Genomic DNA, 12,181 nt, shown 5'->3' on the forward strand with positions numbered 1-12,181 from the left:
GCACACATTATGCATATATATCTTAGGGGTGGATACATATATTTATATGATTTGATTATATTTGTTGATTTATATATATACACATATATATATATATTTATTTATTTATTAATGGAAGGATATATACACATAACTTTTTTTTTTTTTTTTGTACTGGGGGTTGAGCCAGAGGTGCTTTACCACTGAGCCACATCTCCAGTCCTTTTTATTTTTTATTTTGAGACTGGGTCTTGTTAAGTTGCTGAGGCTGGCCTTAAACTTGCCAGTCACTGGGATTACAGGTGTGAATCACGGTGGGTATATTTTGAGGCTTATTAAACAAGTAGAGTTCTGAGTTGTTGGAGATATTGTGATTATAAAAAAGTAGATGATACCTCCTGTTTTCTTGGAATATTTCCTTATTAGAGCAGAAAAACTTGGACTAGGATATATATTGAATATATAGTAGGTAGGTAGCCCTTGTGGAGTCCTTCAGGATGGTACCTAGCTCAGACACTGGATGGGGAGATTTCAAGACCATTCCTGTAGACAGTGACCTGTAAACCAAGTCTGAAGTGGAAGGAGAGGTTGGATAATCTTCTCAGATCTAAGGATGTGGAGATTACACAACAGGAAAAGCCACTTGCCTAATCTGGTTAGAAATCAGCTTGACCCAAGTCAAAGTTAGACCTGGGTTTGGGGTTTACCAGGTTTTTTCTTTGTTTTTTTTTGCATCTTTATTTGTTCTTCGTAGATATGCATGGCAGTAGAGTGTATTTTGACATATTATACATACATGGAGGGTTTTGTCTACTGACCCTGTTATGATATACCCAGATATATCCTGTGTGTAAGTTAAGAAAGTGGCACATATTGACATTTTTTTTCTTATTTGTCCTATTTTCTCTAAAAGATATGCTGTAAAAGGGCAGAGATTTTTGTCTTTTCAATGCTGTATCCTCACAGGCTACTATGATTGGTAAGGTAGCAGGTATATGAATCTTTTGAATACCCTACCGAGTGGCTACCTTGAACCTGAGGTTGTCGTTTCCAGTTAGCAATGTAGGAAGGCACAATTTAGGAAGTCACAACATTGATTTTTCTTTATGGGCAAAGAACTGAAAGGGAATGAAGCTTTCATGAGCTACACCACGGAAAATAAAAATAGGCTCTTTTGAGTATTCTCTTGACTTCCCAGGTAAAATTTAAGTGGTCTTGTTATTTATTTTGTATAAATTCCAGGATTGGTGATGTTATAAATATCTGAAAAATAAAGCTCGTTGTATAAATTCTAGCATAAGTGATAGATAAAATTATGGAATTGTGCCTTTGGTTCCCTACCTATACCCAAAACTTATTGATAGTGTAGGTGGTGGACTAAAAGGCACAATTCCAGAATAAGTTCTTCCATAATTTAGAGACTCAATTATTAAGAGATTTGGGGGTTAGTATTTATAAATATCCCAGAAGAGCTATTGTAGCCAAGCTATTGTAGATAATGGATAGAGGCTTTTTAAAAAATGAGTTTTATGTCTCTAGTATGATTTATTCTATACTAAGTGTTGGGGACTGTTCTGATTTTTCTTTGTCTTTCATAACTCTATAAGGTGTAGATATTAGCCCCACTGTATATTTGGGTTTAAATGTGGTTCAGAGTGACTCACTAACTTACCTAAAGTCTGACAGCTTGGTGTAGTGGAGTTCCATTGTCCACTCCAGAGCTTGTTCTCTTCACTGCTGGTAAAATATAGACACCCCAGAGCTTGGATTACTGTTTTTCAAGGAAATTGGCTTAAGTTAAGCTTGGGCTTTGGAAACAGTAGGACTTGTGATGAGATCTTGCCTGCATTACTTTTCAACTAGATTGGGTACTTCTCTAAATCTCAGTTTCCTTGCTAGTAAATCCCTCTGTCTCAGGGAGTTGGGAGGATCAAATGACTACTCAGCTGTGGTAATTCTGCTGTGTATTATGTATTGAATTTGTTGCCAGACCTGTTTCAGAGGTCTGATGTTTTCCAGAAGTCTTGCACCAATTGGAAAGGACAAGAGTTAAAACTGTAGTTCTGAGAAAGGTGGATTCCACTCACACTTGCAGGAGTAATGGCACGTGGTAATAAAGTGGCAGAGATCAATTTATGCACGCATCTGCCCATGCGCTTTGTCTTCACCTCTTCCAAATACCTGTCCGTGTTTACTTCAGAACTCTTGGTATTTCATCATTTCTTAGAATATTAAAGTAATGAGTTTATATCTGGTTGGCAGTGTCCAACTGTGTGCCTTGAGCAGTTTCATCAGTATGCCTCAGTTAAGAATTTGCAAAGCTGCCTGGGACATATTAGGCTCTTTATAAAGTGTAAAAGTCTATTTAATAATACAAAGCGAGTTGATACCACAATCTCAGGGTCTCTGAACGACCACAATGTGTTAGGCAGCAAGGTCCCCCTGCTGGCCACTCACGTAGATTACCTCTGGTGTGTCCCAGAGGTGCCAAGTGGGGTGAGATTTCTACCTCGGGTGTCTTTACTCCTTCGGCATGAAAGGGAAAGGAGCTTGTTAAATTCCCTAGTCACAGCTAGTATCCAAGATGTGAAGGGATGTGGGAGTGGATATAAAACCTCCAAAATATTACGGGGAAAATGTGTAGAGAGAAAATATTTCCCTCTTCTTGCGTCCAGTGTATCTTTATGCAAACCGATGGTCTTGTGTTGGGCGCAATTCCCTCAAGGCTCACCTTCGCTATCTAGCGAAGCACAATGCCGCTCTTCAGGACAAGGCCCGTGTCGCGCTGCGCTCGCTGCTGTCTTGCCAAGTCACCAGTTCGAGGAGCTGGTTCTCACAGACTGTGCAGCTAGCCGGCCTCCTCCACGCCTGGGTCCTCAGTCCACCCCTCCCACTTCGCGTGGTGGACCTAGCCAGCCCTCGCGCTTTGATCCCTCGGAACTTAGGACCCGGCGGCGGTTGGGCACGCCCTGACCCGCCTCCCGCGCTTCAACGCCCGTCACTGGCTCTGGGTAGCGCGGCCCCGCCCCCGCCATGGCCGCCTCCTGACGCCGAGGTTAGGAGGCTGTAGAATCCCTGGCTTGTGGCTCATGGGCCTCCTCCGAGGCTGGCCCCCGTGCGCTCGGGCCATGGTGCGCCTGGGCGCTGTCAGGTCTCACTACTGCGTGTTGCTGCTGGCTGCCGCGCTTGCGGTCTTTGCCTTCTATTACCTAGGCTCGGGCCGCGAGACCTTCTCCAGCGCCACCAAGAGGCTGAAGGAATCCCGCGCTGGTGTCCCCTCCGCGCCCTCGTCGCCCGCGCCCGAGGTGGCGCGGGGCTCCGTGGCGCCGGGCCCGGGCCCGGGCCCAAAGGCCAAGAGCCTGGAGGGCGGCGGCGTCGGGCCGGTGGACTACCACCTGCTGATGATGTTCACCAAGGCGGAGCACAATGCCGCGCTTCAGGCCAAGGCCCGCGTCGCGCTGCGCTCGCTGCTGCGTCTTGCCAAGTTCGAGGCGCACGAAGTGCTTAACCTGCACTTCGTGAGCGAGGAGGCCAGCCGCGAGGTGGCCAAAGCCCTGCTGCGGGAGCTGCTGCCACCCGCCGCCGGCTTCAAGTGCAAGGTGAGTGGGGTTCCTGGTGGGTAGCCCACGCCCATTTGCGGTTAGTGAGCACTCCAGGTGGCTCTCCAGGGCACCGGGCGGAGCTGGGGGCTTGCTGGCACTGCCCACTTGAGACGCCCATACTCTTTCTCTGTCACATCCTGCTGGAGGGCTTGTCTGGGGGTGTGTCCTAGAGCCCAAAGAGTTCAACTGGTGCAGAAGTGGAGGAGTGGCAGTTTTAACTGATGGACTGGCTTCCCTCTCCCTGCTTTCATTGCTATCCCCTGGAGAATCAGCAAACCCCGATTTGCACGCATTGCCAGTTCAATAGTGCTTTCAGAGCCGGCACCTCTTTTATAGGTTCCATCTGAGGGTGGAACTGGTCTTTTGAAGGCAGCAGTAGTCATCTGAGCAGTCGACTCAACAGGTTCTTGGTGAGGCCTCTGGAAGCGTCCCAATTTGAACTGGCGCTTCTCTGTAGTGCTTAAGGTATTTCAGTCATATCTAGTGAAAGCCAGTGTGAATCTTCTCTTGTCCTCCCTGTGCCCCTTTCTTCTCTGCTCTCAAGGATCATGAACCCATTTAGAGAAATTGTGGGTTCCTCTTTTTGAGGAAGAGAAAGCTCCAAGAGGTACGGATATGATCTGGGGAGCATATCTGGTATGGATATGCCCCAGGCTGAGCCAACCTGCTCTGTGGCAGCTCCCACCTCTCCATCCACTTACTTCACCACCTGGGTCTGCCCTTCTGGGATTGTTGTTGCCTTTAGTCTCTGTTGCCTTCATCAACTTGCTTGTCTTATTTTGACCCAATAGTTGTACAGAGGGGCTCCAAAGTCTGATATTTGGATAGGAGTAGTAAGTAGGTGATCTTAGAGTGGAGACTGATGTTGGTGGGGGAAGGGGAATGAGGCAAGAGTAGTGTCCCACTACTTTTCCTCTCCAGCTTGGTGACTAAAGGGGGAGCTGCTACCAGGTTCCTGTAGGGTTCAGGGGTGTGCGGTGGCTTTTTGTTGCCTAAAGTTTCAAGTCCCAGCTGTCTTTGAACTTGACCAGCCTCTCTGGCTTTCCTTCTACGTGCACTTTATATCTTAACAGTATTGAATGTGCCTTTACACAAGCTGTGTCCTTTGCTCAGAATATCCCTTCTTTCTTGGGCTCTTGGCTACTCTTTACTCAGCCTTCACTTTCCCTAGGAATGTCTTTAGACCCTATGGACATGCCAAGCCCAAATCTCCATATCTCTTCATTCCTGCATTGAGGTTCTGTCCCCTGCACAGGACAAATTAGCCCATCAGGATACTCACCATGGCCAGGGGAGGGCACCTGGGCTAGGATTTCATGCTGGAGAAGGTCAAGAACCCAGGTCCTGGAGCTTGTGACTGGAGGTATCTTTGGTTCTTACTGTCTAATGCGGGGTTTTGGCTTGGAGCCTATCCCAAATTACCTAATTGTATTCTTGTGGTAGGTCAACCTGTCCCATGATGATTCTTAGGACACTAACATTTGAGAAGCCTTGTACTAGAGCAGAGGAAAATTCTGTACTAGGGCCAGAATGGGCAGATCTGGGATCTGACCAAGTCTATAAACACCACCCTGAAGGCCATCATTGTCATTTCCACCTGCTGAGTCAGTTTTTTACCTGCCTCATTCCAAGTTCAGCCATGGCTCTTGTTGCACGCACAGCACTTTTTAGCCCTTGTACCTCTGCATGTGTCTTCCCATTTTTGGGGTGCTTTCTCCATTCCAAATCTTTTTTTTTTTTTTTAGTTGTCGATGGATCTTTATTTTACTTATTTGTATGTGGTGCTGAGACTCAAACCCAGTGCTTCACACATGCTAGGCAAGCGCTCTACCACTGAGTCACAACCCCAGCCCCTCCATTCCAAATCTTGACCATCTTCAGATACACACCCTTCTTGGAGTTATCCAAGGTACCCCAGCTGAATTGTGTGTCTTCTTCTTTTCCGCTAATCATCTGTCTCTGTGTATGATGTCTGGCAGAAATATTGGGACTAGAAATAGCTTTGGAATGCTTCTTTCTACCTCATGAATCACTCACTCCACATAAGCCTTTCATTTTGCCTGGAATATTCCCCTCCCCATCATTCACTGGTATTGGGCTCTCAGATCACAACTCTAGTGTTCTTTCCTTGGTAAACATTTCCCGAGCCCCCATTACACACTCTTATAGTTCTAACACTTTTCTTTGATATCAGGGGTCGACTGCCAGCATCTGATTGTGGGGTTCTTCTTTCTGCCCAGGAGAATCCAAGCACTCTAAAACTTAAAAGTCTCAAATTAGTGAATCACAAAACACAAATACTCAGAAATATATTTACAAAAGGCAAAGCCCCTGATAGATCTAATCTATATGGGTTCTGGAACTAGACAAAGAAAATATGGCTCCCGTGGTTTATTTAAGGGGATACATCAAAGGCAGGGATAAGGTTTCAAGGGCGGGGTCTTGCTTCTTGATGTCTTGCAGTCAGCAGGTTGATGGACATCTTGGCAGGTCACATCCATCTCAGGGATCTTTGACAGAACTTCTGGGAAACTTCACCTGCATTAGATGATCAATCTCTGTGGGGGTGCCACGGGAGGTTCCCAATGCCAGACCTATCCCCTCATTAGGCTACTATGCACAGTGACCCACATACAACCCATGGACGGCTCCTGACACTTTGCTAATGTTTATTGCAGTGATATTTGTATAATTATTAAATTAATTATCTGTGTACCTTGCTAGACTATATACCTCTTTATGGATATTGACTTTGACATCTCTTAAATGCTATGTCCCCAACACTTAACACTATGTTTTACATATTTATGAAGAGAATTATTTTTTTCAGTATTGATTAGGAAGAAGGAAAGTATAAATCCTTACCAAGCTGTGTCAGAGCTGGACGGGATCTTTAAGAGCATCTAGCACAAAAGGTGAAGAAACTTGCCAAGGCCACCTGGTAAGTTACTGACGTAGATGAGGCTGGACCAGTGGCCTAGGCCAATGTTTTCTCTTTGTGCCATACTTTAGAAGCACTTTAACACTTGTGTTTTGTAAAATGAGGTCCAGAGAGCAATTTACTCTGAGAGAGAATTGACTTAAAGTGTGCTGGGGGTCTCCTTCTCCCTGAGGGTAGTCTCAGGGTCTCTACCATGTCTGCAAGATGCAGAGAAGGGCTGTGGTGAGCTGGCATAAGATTTGTACCTATACCCAGAGGTCTCTTCTTAGGCCATTTTCAAATGACACAAAAACATTTTTAGCTGATATAGTTGCAGAGATAGATCAGAAAACATTATTAATAACATTATTATTAATTACATTCTGGTTAATTAAATATTAGCTAAAAATCATTCACATACCCCCCAAAACTTGTTTTGACTGTTATTGAAAGCGTTTTAAAAATTGGTTTGTTATCCTTATAACAGGTTAGAAGTATTTGTTAGCAAACACCTGAACCTACTATGTTCCAGGCACCAGAAAAGGATCTGCTTTACCCTATAGTCCATTTTTAATTGTATCAGAATCACATGGAGGCACCTATTAAAAGTAGAGACCTGGGCCCTGCCTTAGCCTGAAAGTCAGAATTTTCTGGTGGGATCTGAGAATCTCTGTTTGGATGGAGCTGTGCAGGCTGGCATGGGAATGCGTGGTATCTCCTGTTGACCCTTCAGAGCTGGCTCAGGCCTCTGACCTCTGCAGCCAGGCCAGGGGAGCACAGATCCTGGCATATAGCAAGCATTCCATACCATTGGACTGACTGCTTGCTTTTATCCAGGCTTTTTTGGGGAGGGCTGTTACTTCACCTTGCTAAGATACTACTTTTATCCTGGCTCCCTTCCACTCGGATCATTCCAGCATCCTAGAACTCATCCAGCCTTTCATCCCTGACCTGTAGGAAAGTCTGTCCCTGCTTTTGGAGTTTTGCTCACTCTGCTTCTGAGCCATCTGCTGTCTCACACTGTCAAGTGGAATCTCACATGGTAGAGCCTTAGATCAAGACTTATTCCTTCATGAATCTTCCTTTTCTTAGGTTTGACAGCATACCATGAAAACCCCACATAACGCTGGCTTACACTAGCATAAAATTGTTCCTATTTGAGCTTATTTCTCATCTAACAAAGTCTAGTGGGAGGCATACCTGACTGGCACAGGGGATCATTCTAGCTCACTTTTCATCATCTCTAGGGAGTATCCCTTGTCTTTTTGATCCAAGATGTCTACCAGAGCTCTAGCTATTATATCTGTTGCTGTAAAAATTTAATCCAGTTTGGCTCAGTACTGCTGTGGCTTTGGTTTTGGGTCCAGTCTTATGGCATTGTGCTACTCTGCTGACTTGGAGAATAATCACAGTGAGCAGGCCTCCTGTCTGGCACTGACAGGACTCTATGGTCATCTCATCCCTCTTCCCCAATGTGGCCAATCCCTTGTAGGGGCCCTGTGAGGCCCACCCAGCCATTGTTGATACCTTCCCGGGAGTATGGCAATATTTATCTTTATGGGTAATTCTCCTGCACTGTCACTGATCTGATTTATCCTCTCAGATGTTGACTGTTCATCTTCTGAACCCCTTTTCTAAGGCAGTTCTCATGCCAGCCTCCATCTTTCCCATCACCCTGCGCATGTCTTTTGTAGCCATCATTCTTCTGTTCATTCATTCAGCAGGTGTCATTGAGTGCTTACCCTGTGCCAGGCACTCTGCTGGGTACCTATGAACAGCAGGAACAGAACAATCCCTGCTCTTATGAAGCTTATGTTCTGGGGTCCTGGGAGGGGGGGTGTGGGTGATGGAGTCAAGTGGTGGTAAGTTCCATGGGATAAGGGATAGGGAGTGTGTGGGTGTTAAAGGTGGGGAGCTGTTCAGGGAAGGCCCACTGACCAGGTGACATGCCAGCAGGGCCTAAAGGAAGGAAGGTGGAAGCTATGCGGGAGGGGGGATTTCTTCAGAGAACTGCAAGGTAGAGGCCTCAGGTGGGAGTGGTCTCCACATGTTTGAGTACTCCACATGTCCTATGTACTTCTGTCCAGCCTCCTCCCTACTGGAATATACACTCCATGAAGGCAGAGAACTTCCCAACCTTCTTTATCTACCAGGTTTTAGGAAACCCATAAATGCCATCTCTATTTCTGAGTTGAAAGTGACAGACACAGTGAGCAAGCAGCCCCTAACCTGGAACCAAGAAACAGACAGACTTCTGGAGGGGCAGGTAGCTGTGGACAGCCACCAGCCTCACTGAAGGGACAGGTAGGAGAAGAAGAGAGTTAGGGCCCGGGGCAGAAATGCCACCCAAACTCACCCATCAAATGAGCTTCTCCTGTTGCCTTAATGAGTAGTCTGGGTATGGTGGGGAGTGGGGTGTAGGTGGGTGCAGGAGGCCAGGGTGTTGGTCTGGTAGGGCCCTCTCCTAGTGGAAGTCTGAAACAATGGAAACAGAGGTGCTGTCTCTCTCCTTAGCACCATTATAATCTCCACTTGGTTCTGGGTACCTTTTGGCTCCCAATAAGTATCGGTAGTGGACTGATGGCCATGTGGATGAAACCCAAGACATCCTGAAAGGGTTCTCAGTGGTCTGCTCTTCTGTCAGAGTTCACCCTTTGTCAGGTCCTGAAACTGGGTAGCACATGTTTGAGGACAAGTTAGGAGAAGACAGCTGAGCTTTCCTCACTTACAAGTGTTTGCTGGATTCCAGGAGGAGGTACTTAGGAGTCACTGAGAGTGACCAGAAAAATGTTAGAGCTCTGTTGTGAGGGCACCCCAGGTCTTTTGTTGCAAGAGCAAAACTTGGGTTGGGGGTACAGCTCTGTGGCAGAGCATTTACCTACCATGGGAGGGTCTGGGGCTCCATCCCAACACCGTAAAACAAACCAACCTGTGAATGGCTTGAAAAAGCTCCTAGCTGGGGCTTGAGAAAAGCCCCAAAGTGAGGATCCCCAGTGCTGGCTATGTTGCTGAGGAAGCTGATGACAGGCAGGTGATACTGGGACTGGTGCTGATAACCCAGTAGCAGGTGTCTTACATCTTTGTGTGAAACCTTTCGCTATGTTATGACATTCTGGGAAAGAGGTGATCTTAGAAATGTGTTCTGAAGTGAGAGGCTCTTTGAGACAATGCTGGCATTTTATGCCATTTAGAGAACAGCGTGAGTTTCACCAAGTACATTTATTAGGGATACTCTTTTAAATTTTAATATACTCATGAAAGCAACTGGAGTAGTTTGTATGCCAAGGTACATTTCTCTTGAGAGATTTTATAATCATAGGTCTGTAGGGAATAACTATAATACATTAACTATATATTATTGTATTAAATGCAATAAACTCTAGGTATTTCCACAAGTGTATTGAAATTATAAGGCATATCTCACAACATAGACCAGGGATGTCACAGATGAAATGATACAGGGGTGGTTTGTAAATTCTGTTGGACTTTTTTTTTTTTCAAGTTGTCAGTGGACTTTATTTTATTTATTTTTAAGTTGTCAGTGGTGCTGAAAGTCAAACCCAGTGCCTTACACATGCCAGGCAAATGCTCTACCACTGAGCTACAGACCCAGCCCAATTCTGCTGGACTTTAATGCACTGATAGAAATGTTCTCACTTTGAGCATCAGCAGTTCATCAGGACTTCCTGGCTGCTCTCTGTTCCCCCAGGCCATTTTTAAAGAGATAATTTCTTTTTTTGTAAGTAAAGATTGAGATGAAATTCACATACCCCAAATTTTTCCCTTTGAAGTATATGGTTAAGTGGTTTTCAGTATACTCACAAGGTTATAGAGCCATGATCACTCATTCCAGAACATTTCATCATCTCACAAACTGTTCATTAGCAGTCACTTCCCATCCTCCTGCTCCTAGTCTCCAGAAGTCACTAATCTGCTTTGTGTCTATAAATTCATTTAATCTGAATATTTGTTATAAATGGACTCATTCAATATGAAGCCTTTTATGTCTGGCGTCCTTCATAATGTTTTTAAAGTCCACATTGTAGCATGCCATTTCTTCATTCCTTTTAATAACTGGATAGTATTTCTTTGTGTGGATATACCACATTGTCCATTCTTGAGCTGATGGAATTTTGTGTTGTTCTCACTTGTAGACTATTATGAATAGTGCTGCTGTGAACATTTTTTGGTAAGTTTTTGAGTGGACATATGTTTTCAGATATCTTGGGTATGACCTCAGAATAGAATGGCTGGGTTGTATGTTAACTTTTAAACCTTTAATAATTGCTGAACTTTTCCAAAGTACCTGCTCTAGTTAACGGTCCCACCAGCAGTGTAAAAGTATTCCAATTTCTCCACACCTTCAGCAGCACTGGTTACTATCTTTTTTGATTATAGCCATTCTAGTGGATGTGAAGAAGTATTTTACTTTGGGTTTGATTTGCCTTTCCTTAATGACTAATAATGAGATGATTACATGTTGATAAATACATTTGGATTAATGTATTTGGTATTTTTCATATATACTTAACCAGAATGTGTTTTATAAGAAAAAATACTTTCCTTGCCTACCTGAAAGACTTTTTATAATATCTCTGATATTGTACATACTCTCAAGAACACTGTTTGAAAAGATGCACAGAGTAATTTGATGCTCCAAATCAATGAGAGGGTACTTGCTAATATGAAGACTAGAAGAATAATAACATTTGTTCAGCACTTTGGAGTTGGTGAAAGTGCTTTCACCTACATCTCTGGAGCCCCATCACTGTGACTGGTGATGGAGGGGTGAAAGACCTAGGCTGAGAGGTCTAGACTTACTGAGCTCAGACTAGGAGGAGCCAGCAGCTCCACACAGGGACTGTGGGTGTGGGTGCTGGCGGTAACCCACCTTGCAATCTGTGTCATCCCGCTACTAAACCACCCCAGGTAAGAGCATCCCTCTGCACAAAAACTGCGCTGTACTGGGAGCCCTCTTACCCGCTCGAGGGGTGCAGACCCCGTGTGGGAGCAGGAAAGGAATTCCGAAGCTCCGGGCGCAGCGTCAGGCGCTAAGCTGAAAGCCTGGGCCAGAGAGGGGCAGTGACTTACTCAGTGCCTCATAGCTGGGGTTGGAACCAGTTTGAGCCCTACCCTCCTCTGTTTTGAGTGTTACCAGCAGTCTGAGGTTCCTTCTGGAAGGTTGGGTCCAGAGTCTGCCGCTTCTCTTCACCTGGCCCCAGCAGGTCTCCCTTGCTCCTCTGGATCAGATTCACAGCGGGAGGGGAGGCCCCGCCTGACCAGGAGGCGGAATCCTCCCTGGGGCTAGCTTTCTAGCTGTCCTGTGCTGGAGGACCCGGGAGCTGTGAGCTGGAAACCTCACGGGAGGACCGGGATGGCTACAATCAGTACCTGGCCTCCAGGCCTAGAGGAGGTAGGTAGCTCATGCTAGGCTTGTCCTCCTTGGGGCCCCGGTCAGCGGTAGGGCCGGCGTCGGCCGCTGGAGGGCGCCGTGGCACCGCGTTGGCGCGCTGGGATCCCTGGGCCTGCGAGGTTGTGTTGCCTCCGCCTCCGCGGTTGCCTCTGCCTAGGCTACAGTGGAGCGCATCTGTTTTCTCCTGAGTCTGTGCCTCTTGGCTTTAGAGAGGAGGACTAGAGAGAGGGAGTCATTGTGGGGACAGTGGGAGGTCTTTTCTTTCCT

The 12,181-nt window shown here is 45.9% G+C and overlaps 1 protein-coding gene across 2 annotated transcripts in view; it reads left to right on the forward strand.

Annotated features, from left to right (window-relative positions):
* Positions 1 to 3,000: 3,000 nt before the first annotated feature.
* Positions 3,001 to 12,181, forward strand: part of XXYLT1 (xyloside xylosyltransferase 1) — a 174,149-nt gene continuing 164,968 nt past the window's right edge. For both annotated transcript variants that reach the window (XM_081302840.1, XM_081302839.1), the window contains exon 1: positions 3,001 to 3,578. In XM_081302840.1, the coding sequence (XP_081158966.1) occupies positions 3,069 to 3,578 (510 nt within the window). In that variant the 5' untranslated portion in view covers positions 3,001 to 3,068. The remainder of the gene's footprint in view (positions 3,579 to 12,181) is intronic.

The sequence above is a fragment of the Spermophilus citellus genome (assembly GCF_964194105.1).
Source record: "Spermophilus citellus genome assembly, chromosome: 7".
Taxonomy (NCBI): Eukaryota; Metazoa; Chordata; class Mammalia; order Rodentia; family Sciuridae; genus Spermophilus; species Spermophilus citellus.